We start from the raw sequence: 14,614 nt of genomic DNA on the forward strand, positions 1-14,614 counted from the left end.
TCTATTTGTTTCTGGACTGTTTTAGAAATCCTGAGTGACCAATTATTCACAAAGAGATATTATTCCTGACATTATTATTAGTCCTCTGTTGAGGACTTCTTTCTTGACTTTCTGCTAATATTTAACATCTTAACATCTCATTTAACATTTAACAAATACATCAGTTGTTGAATGGGAAGCTGGAAGTGTACAGCCAAGATTAAGACTTGCCAGTACTCCTGGGCAGCAATCAGACAGGACTGGAAGGACAGGAATTTTGTGGGAGGTCTCATGAATTGAGACAAGGTCACAAACCCCACCACATTTGTATTCAAAACTATGAAACAGGAGAGAGAGACAGTTGAGGGCTTTAGGACAGGATTAGAGCCTGTAGTCGCTGGCAAAATTTCACAAGGCTCGAGGGGCAACAGGAAGGGGGGAAGAACCTGTTGGGACAGAGACGCAGCACAGCCAATGGAAATTTCTTATGAAGGACAACAAGAACCGAAATAAATGATTAAGAACTGCAATATTTTTATTGGTGAGTCCAACATCTGGTTAAACAGTACGTACGTTTGAAGTCTGACATCCAGTAGCTCTCATATACGAACCATCGTGGTACCTGAGCAAATTCACAGGGCTGAAGGAAAAGCCATTTGAATGCTGCAGGCTCCCAGGAGCAGGGCAGACAGCAGTAAGCAAGCAGGTTAGCTAGGAGGAATGGGAGGGGGGTGGAGGAGAGCACAGGATATCCAGCTCTAGGCATCTGCCTTTCCTAGCTCAAATTAACCAGCTAATTTCCCCAGGCGCTCTCTATAGAAACAAGCTTCTCCAGAGGGTGATTCACTGCACAATGTTATGCTGCTACTCTACAGAGTTCCCACGAATTTATTCTCCATTTCTTAGAGGAATACTGCTCTCCCCAGCAACTGCAGAGCATGCCTGGGGAGACATGGTGGCTAATTTTGATGCCTAAAGATGTGGAGTGTGAATCTCCCTTCCCTTTGTCCTCTCTCCCCAGCTACCTGTTTTGAATTAGTGTGTAAACAAGTGGTGTTCACCTCGTGTTTCACCTCTCATGTGCTGTCATACATAAAAGATAGATATAAACACTAAATTCTAATCACACTCCCAACCCAGATGGACTTCCCCATTTTGCCACAAACCCACTTTTTCCCCTCTCACACATCATCAGATCTACCCAAGTAAAGTCCATCACATCAGTAAAGAAGTCCCTATGAATGCTCAGTAAGCTGTCCATTTGGGTGGACACGTGCATGATCTGCCTGCACAAATCTGTTGGCAACCCACATGAATTTCAATCCACTGAAGTCAATAGGAGAGTTTTCACCAATTTTAACAGACAGAGTAGATTTAAACAAATTTCATACACAGAATTAATTCACATATCAAGCTCCAGTTGCCCCTCAAATCTGACCAATTTGGGAAAAAATACAGTCTCTAATAACCTGTTTCCAGCTAATTGAACTGTATCCAACTTCTGAATGGACACGATTTACCCAGAGGAAGAACTTTTTCCATCAGTATTGACTGGCTATAATTATGTATACATTCACAACATATATACTCCCTTATTAAAAAATTGCCCACGTGATAACATGGAAACAAAATTATGATTCTGTGTTTCAAAAAACAACTCCACAGACTGAAGTTTGTTGCTATATTAATATAGCACCGACAGATGCTGCAATTAAAAAGTAAAAGGCAAACAGAGGAATTGTTAATAGTTATGTGCACTGTTATGCTTCTCCTAAAACTAAAATGCTTCTTCGGGGAAGTGGTACTGTCTTCATAAATGACCCTGGGACTACTGTAAAATGCTAAAGACCCATTCCCACAAGTGACATATCCCATAACCGCATGGCTATATTTGCAAATTGCTCCATTTTCTACACTTCTATTCTAATTTTATCATGTCTTCTAATGAATTTCACTGTTTCCAGGAGTTAGGTAGTTTTTTTCCTAGAGGTAGGATGTATATTATTTTTAGCAGTGAGCTGTTCACATGCTGAATTAGATACAGAATATGAATGAAGGACAATAATACACTGCTTCCAGTACATAAAAAGGAAAATATTTAGATTCTGTAGTAAGCAGGCAGGAGATGCCTTAGTTTAATGTACTGTTCTAATCTCTGCTGGAAAACTATTTCTGTGTTGGCACAGGGCACCAGAGAAACTGAGTAGACTCAAAGCGACATCTATCAAGAGACAAGATACTTCTTGTGGTTTGATACCAATATAGATTCTATTTGAAGGCTGATGATTTCCAATGCAAAAAAACAAAACAAAACCAAACACAAAACAAACAAACAAAAACCTCACATCAAACAGGCACAACTAATTAGAGCAAACACACAGAACAATTCCGGGCATCTGGAAGAAAGGTCATGACTGTGGTGGCACAAGTTCTGCTGATCAAGTAATGAGGTGGAAATCTCACTTGGAACTTCATTCTAGCTAGTACTTCTTTCTAGATAATACTACATGAACATTATTAAATAGACAGATGTCATTTTCAGACATCTAGAGGTCGGAAAAAACCTCAGAAGGGAAAACCATATCTAGTATTTGCAGTCCTTCAGGATCTGCTTTTAGGGACATTTCTAACTGAATCCCAGGAAAGCTTGTTGCTGCTAGGTTCCTATCTGTCTGAAAGGAAGGCAACGCATCAGAGCAGGGTAATGCTGCTTTGTACTGGTGCAAATAAGAAGGCACAGGGTGTAGCCCAGGCTCTCTAGCCCACCCAGAGAGCTAGGAACCACAACTAGTCAAAAAGAAGGCAATGAAACAGAAATAGCAACTGCCTGATGGCAACAGTGCGCTCTAGCCCTACAGCTTTCCCGTCTGCCACATTCCTCCTTCCCTAACAGCAGTCTCAGGAACAGATTTCCTCTGGCTGTTCACAGTGCTGTTGAATCACCTCGGCAAGGTCAAGACACCGCAAAATTCGCCATTTCTCAGCAGCCAGCTCTTCCTTGGATACTTGGCCCAGCAGTTTTTTGGCAAAGAGGTTCTGATCCTGCATGAAAAGGCCCACGGCAGACCTTGGGGCTTGAGGGAAGTCCTCCAGGCAACCACTTGTGAAACAGAAGTTGATTTTCTTTTCACGTCTCATCCCTGGTCCCCTTTCTTCAATCCAAGTCAGAGGTCTAGTGTGGAGAAACAGAGAAAAAGAAGAGTATTTATGAAGAAATTGAATCAACAGTTCTGGTTTATGCTTTTTTCTCTTTTCTCAGCACTTACAGAAAATGTCCTAATAAATGCACCATTTTTAAATTTCAGTCATATTGCATATTCAAGTAACATGTTCTCACCAACATGTCTTGTGGTTACAGACTTGAGCAACAGGTAGTGATCATAGCTCTGCCACTACTTCGTGCCATGACTTTCAGTACATCATCTAAGTTCTCTCTAGCTTTGTCTTCCCTATGTACAAAGTGAAGCCAGCAATGTCTAGCCATCTTACAGGGAAGTGGGAAGCTTAATCTGGTTGTTTGTGGACTTGGATGAAAAGAGCAGTTAAGCATCCAAATATTTTGCGCATGACTCTCACAAGGCCATCAACGTCTAGTCATTCCTCCAGGTACATAATGATGACCCAGGTGCTACTGTGCAAGCTGAACACCACCCCATTAGGATGAGTTGGAGAGACAGCAAGTTCACCCATGCAGACACTAGCGTCAGTGCTCCTTGAACTTTTCAAAGGCCTTTCTTTCTTTTCAGTGGGAGCACTGAGTTGACCCTAGAGATTACACCAGAAGATGTCAATTTTGCCTGGTTCAGCTACACAGACTCTCAGGCAGGTCTTTCCTAATCAAAGCAAAGTCCCGTCTTATGCCAACCTGATAGCGAAGGTCTTCAAGCTGAGCATTGGTGCTGTTGGCTATTAACTGGCATTGCTCACAGGTCCCTGCACTTTCCTCCCCAACTTCCCACTTTGGCTGAGTAAAGAGGAGCCATGGGACAGAGTCCCTAGCCCAACATGGCAAATGTTTGCAGAGGCTTTGAGGAACGGTCCTCAACACCAGCCACAGTCACGATTCTCCCTTCCTGCTCTTTTGTCAATTTCCTAATCCAGACCATTACCTCTCTGCAGATCATTCATCAGCACTCACTACTGCCTGTGTTTAGAGGATGCACATTATTTTTCTCACTCGGTTATTGATGGCCCTTCCACAGTCCTTTATGGCCCACTTTATTCTGCCATTCACAAATTATGAGGGCATAAATATCATGGAAGAACAAATTCTGTCTCCAAGTACTGCCCATTAAATCTTCAATATCATTAGAACTTGAAAGTCCCTGTCACTCTACCCTGAACACATTCTGCAGAGCACTTAGCTAAATGATTCTGCACCTCTCATCTTTTACGCTTTAGGATCCAATTTCTGTATTCATATCATTGTATCAATTATTCTTTGCTCACCTGTACAACCACACATACCACCTACAAATTAAGCATGGCCAGGTGAACCTGACTGAACAGAATAAAACAACTGGAGGGGAAAAAAAAAAAGAAAAAAAATACCCAAATCACAGACTGCAAAACGCATCCAAAAAATCCTCAGAGGACTAATAAATTGACTTCAGGAAGTCCCAAGGCTATGTGTTGCTGCAGGCCAGACGGGTGCTTGAAGGCCATTTCACTTAGTGCATTCTGTGTTCTCATCCTCCTTCCCCGAGATGCTGGCTGTTGACCTCAGTCAGAGGCAGGTTGCTGAGCAAGCTGGGTTTTGCTCTGACTCAACAGAGCTGGTTTTATGTCATTTTGAAATGTTCTTATGAAAGCAAACAGCCACAGAGGGTTCAGGTCATCGCTCTTCCAAGCTGCTTTATCTCAGGTAGGCAGGTATGAAGAAACCACTGGGCAGGCATAGAGTCCACGATATGATTCAAAACAGGCAGTGTCAATGCAGGGTCACCTCCCAGGGTGATCTGGACCAGATGCACATCAATGACCAGGCTCAAGCCTATGTTGTCTTATCCTCTAGTTTGGGCAAGACACTGAACCAGAAGCACAATCATGCAGAGCAGGCAGAATTTAATTAAAGTGAATAAAATTACTCATTCACATCAGTGAGCAGGAAAATGTTGATTTTACTAATACATTTATCTTCTTCTGTGATTAGATTTTTAGTTACTTTCCCAAAGAGAGGTTGGTTCTACTTGACTGGTAACCAAAACATGTTAATTTTTAATTAACAACAACTTTTACATTAAAATTAGTAGATTTTTTTTTTGCTGTAAAGATACGTATGCTGCAAGTCTGCACGTTATTTATGCCATTTTGTAGCTTAAGAAACAGGTTTGTATTTTATGGCAGAAAATTATGAAGAACTTCTGTTTTTTAAGCAATAGCTTACCCATTTACATTAATGATTTACATCGAAGTACTATCTGCCTATGGTTGTAGTTAGTTATTTAGTTCATAGTATTAGTTAGAAGCAAGATTTGCAGTATTTTTGGTAGCTGAATAAAGCCACGCTAAATGTGTGGACAGTTAAAGAAGAAAAGGAAAGTTTAGTCAAATACTAACAAACCACTTTTATACTGACTTTTTACAAAACAAGCACTATCTGCAGTGAAGAAACCACTCTGACTTTAAGGTCATTTCATCTTTCCAGATTTTAGACTGGTAGAGCTCTCCTAGCTACATTTTATTCAGAGATTGGAAAAGACATTCTGCTTTTCAGATTCCCTGTTTCTTCAATTAATGAGTGGCCCTAGTTGGAGCTTCCAGTTAAATAAACCAATATGAAGTGAACATACTTTGTACCTGCAGAAGAATTAAGCTGGTTTCACACTTTAAAGAATTCTGGGTCCACTCGGCTTAATATTTTATACAACAACTTCTGCAGAAAGCATATATTACATGCTTTTTAAACTGGATGTTCAATTTGAAGGCTTTTTATTAGACTTTATGCACTTAGATCTCAATACAAACATAATTTCAAACATTTATTGCCAGAATACGTGTCCAGAAAATGTCTTCAATTTCTTTTAAACATCTTCCCTTTCATACTTTGAAAATGCCAATATTGTTTATTTACTATGCAATCAAAAAGGACTACCTTACCTTGGATGTGAATTAGACAATTAGACCCCAAGCCTAGTAAATGTCAAAAGAGATGTTGCCCAAATCATTATCTCTCCAGCTCACAATAAAAATTCATTTTTGACATTTCCTGAATCCAAGTCCTGTAATCCTGGGACAAGAACTGTAGTCCCAAACCAGCCGTGCTGTCAGTAGAGGTTTGGGTTTTCCTGGATTGCTCAATATTTTATCACGGAGAGCCTGTCAGCTCAACTGTCTTGGAAACACAACAGAGGCAGAGGTCATCTCTCAGATAACTGGGCACCAGAAGTTATCGCGCTCCTCCAAAATCCACTCGGAGACAGATGAGCAGCCAGCGCCGACTGTGCAGCAGAGACAGACTGTAGCCTTTGCACAAATCCCTGCTTAACAAGCAGAACGCACGCCGCTGCTCTCTGCACCTGCTGGATTTTCCGAGGCAGAAAACAGGCTGAATTAACCTGCTTTCTCAAGGTTAGTGTAATGTCTTTCAGAAAGGGATTGCTCTCAGGAAAGATGCAGACCTTTCCTATCCTTCAGCAAAATAAAGGTTGGGCAAATCAGAGCTGTAAGGTCACCACCATGACTGGCTGGGCCATAACTTCACTTGATGGAGAGTGGGCCAAATGCTCTACTGCTGTAACTCCACTGACGTCAATAGGGGAAGGTCAGCAGGAAATATGGCTTGGCCACTGAAGAGCATACAGGAACGCTATGTAACTTTCCAGCCAGCGTAAATTATCCCAGAGACATAAAGCTGAATGTCCTCAAGGTCAGTAAAAAAGCTCATGGTGACAAAACACGGACTGACCCATACAAATTGCAGTGGGCTAAGAAAAGTGGGTACCTGTTAACGGCGTAGAGTAGGAAAAAAAAAACAAAACAAAACATAAATCCAGAAATGCTTCTGTATCTAGCAAATATCATACATGGCAGCTAAGGACTACTTAAGAGACAGGACAGCCAGAGAAATGTTTAAGCCACTCGCTAGTTCCACCTGCTGGAATTAGTTCAAAATCTCACTCTATACAGATCTTTACAGCTACTCATGTTACTGGCAACCTGCTAAGAGGGTAAACAGAGCTTGTATACCAAGTTCTGTCCTCTCACAACTGCATTTTAAAAGGAACTGGAAATGATGTTTCATTTGAAGAGAGAGGAAAACTGCTAAGGCGAGATGTTAATCCCATGGTAAACTGCAGTGGGCTTTGTAGGACTGGTTGATAAAACGCTTAACTAGACCCATGGTGAAACTAACAGTTCAAATGAGCCCTGATTATTCATTCCTCAAATAGCTAGTCCTTTGGGTTATTACTTTTTTTAACTAAAGGCTTATCTAAAATTCTTAAAGGAGTAAGCATTCATGTTTGGTGGGGTTTGTTTGGCTGGCTGGTTTTTAAGTTTTAAGTAGTATAAGTGCAACAAAAAAAAAGAGTAATTTATTTCAAGTGAAGACAGGCCAGAATATTTTCCCATGGGGTCTTATTTTCTCCAGCTCTCCCTAGTCTTCTCATCTGCCTCTTGCCATATGCCTATGAGTGGGATCATCTGTCTCAAAGGCAGAGTCCACTATATGGAAAAACAGGAAAATAGGACTGAAGGGAAAGGAACAAATTGTTCTATGACCATACCTATCTCCTAAGAAACACATAGAGCTTGGGTAACTTCTCTGTACCTTTTCGTGTCAGACAATTCTCAAGTTGCATCTATCGCATGCAATAAACTGCCATCGTAAGTAACTTCAAACTATCTGAAAGGACATGGCCTTCATGTGGATGGCCCAGAATGATTAAACCAGAATGATCAAACCAGACCTTGGACCAAGTTCAGTACACAATCCACAGTATGAAACACTGGTGACTTGCTTCATGGTCATATAATATTTAAAAATATACTATTTTATAGCAAGACCATTAAAAATATATATGTAGACTACTGTTATCATACAGTAAAAGGGGGATCAAACTCAGTATTATAAAATGCATCATCAAATGAGCTTTCTGCAAGAAAGTCATAGTGCAATGATTGGAAAAAATGACAAGTAATCCTGGCTGCCGGATTCTCGCTCAGCCTGACACACTCATGCAACAAAAGCAAAAAGAAAAGAAATGGGAAACTGGCTGCTGTCTTACAGCCAGTCTTAAAATTGTGGAAACTTCAGGACTGCAGATTAGGCATTAGTCAAGAGCAAACTTTGCAGGTTGGCCTTTCAGTAGTTTATTATAACTCTGCTTGAAATGCATAATTTTGTCTTATCTCCAGCCAGTACTACATATTAGTACAAGCTTTATATTGCTATAAGCTAAGTGTTATAACTAGTGCATTACCTTTTCAAACAATCATATATTTTCAACCTTTAAAGAAAGGTTAGGTTTCAATGTACAACTAGAATATCTGATGATAAACTAAAAAGATCCTGCTTCTGAACAATTTTTCAGAGTGCAAGAGAAAGGTCTTTTAGTCTTGAGCATAGTAAAATATGTTATAGGCACTTTCCTACATTCAGACATCAGAAAAGAGCTTTTAAACCACCTTGTGCTCTTCAGCAGACCTTTTTTGGTGATGGCTCTCTTTACCATGATTACTATAGGAAGCATTTTCAGGTCTGTTTCTCCTGTTCATTTTCATGCCAACATCCACCTGTTCTTTTTCCACAAGAGGAAGAAACGATGCAGGACTCCTGCAGACAATACCTGAGAAACCTGGCTCACCTGATGCCATGGCCATTACTCACTTCTTGTTTGTTGTCTCAAAGTGAACAGTCATTCTGGAATAATTCTTATCCTTCTGCATTACTCTGGTGGCAGAGGTGACAGTGAGGTCTCCAAAGAGGTCAATCAGCCAAGTCAGTCGGGCAATTCCACTGAAAGCTGGGAATCCTGCTTTGTTTTCATCGAGGACGCTACCTGGTGCAACAGCAACACAAAGTCTTGAGAAATGGGAAAGAGAATATCCCTCTGCATAGGAAAGGCCGAAGAAACTGCAATGTTGCAGGCTGAGAGACCAGGGTGTAGGAAAGCCATGAGTGGATGGATGAGCTGAGTAGGAAAAGTCAACAAACATGGTCAGCCTTGAAATGGTAAGCTATGACACAGAAGGCTGCACAAAGTACATCTAGAACAAACCCTTCAGGACATGTTGAGGACAGGAGGGTGTACGCAGATTCAACAAGAGAATGGAGGAGGAGAAAATGGCTCAAAAATCTCTCCCAGCTCTTCCGGGGCCAAACACCAGTATAGAAGCCTAAAGGTCCCCAGTAGAAACTGGGAGACTTCCTCAGAGCTCATCCTCCTCTCTGAGACCAATATGAATGAGAAACTGGTCACTATCACCAACGTATAGAAGGGATGAAGACATGCTCTCTCCTCCATACAACAAGGCATGGGCTTCTGTTCTTCACCAGAAGAAAGAGATTAACAAAGCAACAGCCCGTAGAAGACAACTGTTAAGGCAAAGGTGCTTTCCAGATAGCTCTGTAATTTCATGGGAACATCCAAAGCTGACATCCATGTTTCTAGTGAGTTTAAAGACAGACTCTCATCTAAAAGGACTGAATGAAGCCTGGAAAGACTGGCATCCCTGTGGAGCAGGCAGACGAATCCAGATGGACTTTGATTTTGCCACAGCTACTGACCTGTGAAATGCAATGTTCCCTTCACAAGGTCTTTCCCAGTCACTTCTTTTTTCAGCTGCTTGTACTCTTCGGTCAGAAGCTCAATGTGCTCCACATGGAGTACTTTATCTGCCATTAAAACAAACAAACAAACAAACAAACAACAAACACCACCAAAAATCAGGACATATTTAATAAGAGCTTTCTGCACATCTAAGCAATAGAAGCTTCACCAGCCACCAGTGAGAACTGACTTAGAAATGTTTTCATGCATGGCTGGCAAAATGATGTCAGGAAGAAAACCAAACCAGGCATCAATCTGGGTTAAGGATTTTCAGGAGATGATAACAAATATAGAGACTACATAAACAGTAGCCACTATGAAAACTAGAAACCCAATACCTGACTAAGGCTGAAACATGAGTCTTCAAAGTAAAAGACGGATTAATTCTTGGTCTCTTTCCCCTCACATTTCCTTGTTCTGCATTTTTCCTCCCAGGGTAGTAAGAAAGAAAAACAAGGGGAAAACATAGCATAATACTCAGACCCAGATTGTAACAATATGTTAAGGAGTACCTCCCTCCATTGGAATTAATTGGGCTAGTTCGGAATAGAGGCTATCCAATACACATTGAATGTGGCCCTCATTCAATATGTGTTTTTCTGGAAGGTTTCCGGGAGAGTTAATTTAGGCTGCTGACAGTAATGCCTGCTGCTTCAAGAGAAGAGGCATAAATTTTGCTCAATGGGAAGCCATTTGGCGAGTAACAAGGCACTAAGTGGTGTTGGTACAGGGAAACAGCAAAGCAGAAATCCTATACCTCTGGTGCTTTAGGACAAAACTCAGAAAGGAATTTTTTTAAGAAGCAGTGGTATAAACAGTGCAGCTTGTCCAAAGAGTTTGCACTCTGCTCCTGCCCAGCACTATTCTGTTCCTTGCAGCTCCATACATCCCCACTGGCCTCAACTGAATTGCCAGCTTCTGACCCTTGGCACTGCAGAGATGGGACCACACACTTTCCAGAAATAAAGAGATTTTGCTTAGAGAGATGTCTTTCAGACAGGGATGCTTTGCTGGCCCACGTAAGCAAATCACAAACACTAGAAGCTAGGAAAACTGTTTCCAGTTTTATTTTCAGGGAGAGAGAGGACAATGAAGTGCACAATTCCAATGGCTACACTCATTAAGTGCCATATTATCACTGTGACAGAAGTTTCCTTCTCTATCTGCATTCTTAGTGCCGCAAGCAGAGACCAGGGCTTTTGCAAGGGCAAACACACCTCACTCTCAGACTTGACATTTGTGTGTTTATTTCCCCATTGGCACGTACCTTAAATCCTAGATTGACACATCTCTGAGACAGGCATACTCCCTTGTATGTCATAATTAATAGCAGACTGGAGACCTGCCTTTGAGTTTGATGCCTTTGTTGCCATCAAACAGGTAATACTGTTTGCACCCTTGAGAACAAATGCCATTACCTTTCTGTTCAGCCATCTCCCAAAGCTCATGGGCTGCCTTAGCAGACAAAGCCATGGGGTACTCAACGAGGACATGTTTCCCAGCTTCTAAAAACATTCTGAAAGGGATACAAGATAAGTCTTTAAAAAGCAGATCATCATAATCATCTCTCTCCACTATGAAAGCTGCTTCTCATTCCCACAGTCAGCCTCATATGGGGAAGTGCAGAACATGGAGCAACAGGAATAAGTGGAAAGTTTCCTAGCAAGGATGGTGTGGTGGCTGCATCACACATTTAAACACCAGGAGACTTGGCTTGTAATTCTCCTTTTTCCACAGAATTCCCTCACTCACCTGCAGCAAGTCGCTAAAATGCCGCAGCATAAAGCATCACAATTTCTAACATCCAGACACTTGAGTGGCTGGAATGGGGGAGCGGAATGCCCTTCCTCTATATAATCTGTCAGGAAAGGCTTTAGATCCTGTCTTAAGCTGCCTGTCAATCAAACACAGGCCTAGACGTATGCAATTTGAATTACTTGGGAAATGAATGCATCTTAAATCCTACTCTCTTCCAGGGCTTCTTGGGTGCTCTAGGAAACTCACTATCATTCACTTCAGGCTTCTAGTCTGGCAGTCTCTCCTCCAGTGTCCACATCCTCTTAAGCAACAGCTTTACACAGCTCCTCTGTGCTTCTAAATTACAGGCGACAGGGTGGGAAAAGGGGAAGAAAACCAAACCAAAACCAAAAACCAACTCAAAATACCTGATGGTTTCTTCATGGCTTCTGTTCTCTGTGCTGATGAAGACTGCATGGACCTCCTTGCTTGTTAGAGCATCTTCCAGGCTAATCTGCTTGGCCTCATTAATATTGCCAAAACTTCTCCTGTGCATTTAGCATAAATACAACCAGAGCATAAGCATCACAATCCATTCTTCCCAATTGCATGTTGTGCAGCAGCACTTAAAAACTGTTCCCATGGACCACTCTCTCACTGCATTCAACTGGGGTAGAACAAAGGCAGCTTCTAATTCAGGAAGGGCAAGATCATTTACAGACAGAAGTGGAGTGCACGAAGGAAGAAAACAGATGGGTCAGTGCGTGGGTGCTGGTATCAGTATAGAAACTGTCCTGCTATTCAAGTGTACAGTGTTTTGGGTTTTGTTTATTTGGTTTTTGTTTGTTGTTGTTATTGGGGTGGGGGGCGGGGAGAGTTTTGTTTTCGTGTTTTGTTTTATAATAAGCATTATTATGAAGGAGCCATTTTAAGAGCATTACTTGAAAGAGGACTGTGCTCCTGTGGGAGAATTCTCTCCACCATGTTGGACAACGTGGGTAAAAGCACTTGAGTTGGCAGGGCCATATGCAACTACAAGAAATACAGACAGGCAGGAGAGGGACAAAGCAGATGCTTGGCTATGACGGCCCATTCCTTGCAACACACACTCCATGTCAGTGCTAAGGGGAAGGCTCTCTCAGCCACCACCCTGAGCACATCTCCACCTGAATATGAAACACGCACACACACTCCCCCTCAAAACCCTTTCCATTACGAAAGACTGGAGCAGACACCTAGACAGTCTTAGGACAGGTGACAGATAGCATGAGGGTAGGCCAGAAGCAGGACTTGAAAGCAAAGACAGGTAATGTTTGTATGTGACTGGAAGGCAAAGGGCAAGGCAAAGGACAAGCAAGCTGTCTGTGAACCATGCATTTCGACAGCACTGTGTCTCAACAGAAGCAATAAATCCTGTCTTCAGTGTTGTCCAAGGCTAGCTGTAGCACTAGCAAAGGCATCAGGGAAGCAAGAGGGAATTTGGCAGCGAGGTAAATTGCATGACCTAATGGGTCCTTTCAGTCTCAAACAACCCTGACTGCATGATTTAAATATAGCTGGAAAAATACATTCACAGTCTGAGATCCATACATGTATCGCCTAACTACTTAAAACCTTTATGCTCCACTGTTATGGGGCAGACAGTTTACCAGGAATGCTCAGAGGGGGGTATAGGCATAACACAGTCTTGCTAAATTTCCATGGCTCCAAGCTAGTGAGAAAAAACATAAAGCTGCCCTCTCAGAGGCAACCTAACTGCATGTACTAAATGATGAGATTTTCTTTAAAGACATCTACAGGTTTGGTTTTTGGTTTTTAAAAAAAATATAATTTTAGGATGCAGTTGCAGTGTTAGGATCTCTATGACATATGTTTTTGTAGAAAAAAAAATGAAGTTTTTAAAAACTTCATAAAACATCTTGTGTTTTTTAAACATTTCTATAAATTTAATGCAGACATTACCTCATTAATGCAATTATTGTCTGCACCATCCTAAACCTACAGGAAATTTCAGTCAGACAAAATTGCATTTCTTTTTATCAAACATATTCGGCAGTGAGAATGAATCTTAGCTTTTATTTTAGTCATTTCTGCAAGGTATTTCACTAAGGTAACCTATTTGTTCCCTCTTGCAAAACTTTCTGTGCTTTTCCCCAGCTGCCACTCAGAATGACTGGCATGTTTGCATATACATTCCCTTTTCAGACAGCCTTAATTATAAGAGAAATGTAAAACTTTGGATATTAATCCACTGCCCCCTTCAAATAACAGTCCTCCACATGGAAAAGCAAGTGCACCAGAAGGAAGAAACATTACAATATCCATATGAAACATGCTAAGACAAAATTTCTAACCTGGATACAAATCCAAAGAGTTTGAGGTGCTCAGAAGGGCTGGAAGGCATTGGATTCATCAAGTCTCGGATCCGTGCTAAGCCAGCGATTCCAACTCCAACCACCACAGTCCCAAACATTTTGTTAATCTGATCAAAGGAAAAAAAAAAAGAGCAACATTTTTTTCTTTTAGCAGGGAGAGGAGAAGCTGAGAGGGAGGTAGGAGGATGGATTACTCTTGAACTGTGCTCTGTTATAGCCAAACCTTATTCAAATGTCAGCAAGCAGCTAACAGAGATGCTACAGGCTACTGAGCTCACTTGCATCCCATTGAAATCTGGTCAAGTGGTTCAGCCTGTCATAGGACAAGTCTTGAGGCTTGTATTTAACAGCTATTATATCACAGCTCTGGCACAAAGTTCTTCCCTTCTGTGAATAGAAGGCAGACTTCAAAAGTGAGACATTCTTCTATTTATATCAGGGCTTCCATGCTGGAAAGGAGCCAAAAGGTTCTGCAAACCCAGCAAAGCTTTATATAAACCCTGCTGACTTCCTGAGCGTCTGCAACACAGCCTGCCTCGGGGTCCCACACAGACACTCACAGCACACAGCAGCATAGCCGGAATACTTTGGGACAGGAAGCAAAGAGCATCATTTCTTCCCCCATGTAACCACTGACACGTCCTACAATGTCACGACGCAACCAACCATCTGGTAATTTGGTCAAGATGCTTGCTTGACATTTCCATGCACAAAGAAAGCTCTGCCATCTCTTTAATGACAAGCAGGCAT

At 41.6% G+C, this 14,614-nt stretch overlaps 1 protein-coding gene across 1 annotated transcript in view; it reads right to left on the minus strand.

Moving 5' to 3' along the window:
• Window positions 1-496: 496 nt before the first annotated feature.
• BLVRA (biliverdin reductase A) overlaps window positions 497-14,614 on the minus strand; it is a 32,549-nt gene continuing 18,431 nt past the window's right edge. Inside the window, exons 2-7 of the mRNA XM_080339434.1 lie at window positions 13,844-13,971; window positions 11,918-12,037; window positions 11,171-11,268; window positions 9,710-9,817; window positions 8,810-8,981; window positions 497-3,151 (exon numbers count right to left, since the gene is read on the minus strand). Coding sequence (XP_080195560.1) covers window positions 2,878-3,151; window positions 8,810-8,981; window positions 9,710-9,817; window positions 11,171-11,268; window positions 11,918-12,037; window positions 13,844-13,962 — 891 coding nt within the window. The 5' untranslated portion in view covers window positions 13,963-13,971 and the 3' untranslated portion in view covers window positions 497-2,877. The remainder of the gene's footprint in view (window positions 3,152-8,809; window positions 8,982-9,709; window positions 9,818-11,170; window positions 11,269-11,917; window positions 12,038-13,843; window positions 13,972-14,614) is intronic.

This window comes from Nesoenas mayeri (assembly GCF_963082525.1).
Source record: "Nesoenas mayeri genome assembly, chromosome: 2".
NCBI classification, from domain to species: domain Eukaryota; kingdom Metazoa; phylum Chordata; class Aves; order Columbiformes; family Columbidae; genus Nesoenas; species Nesoenas mayeri.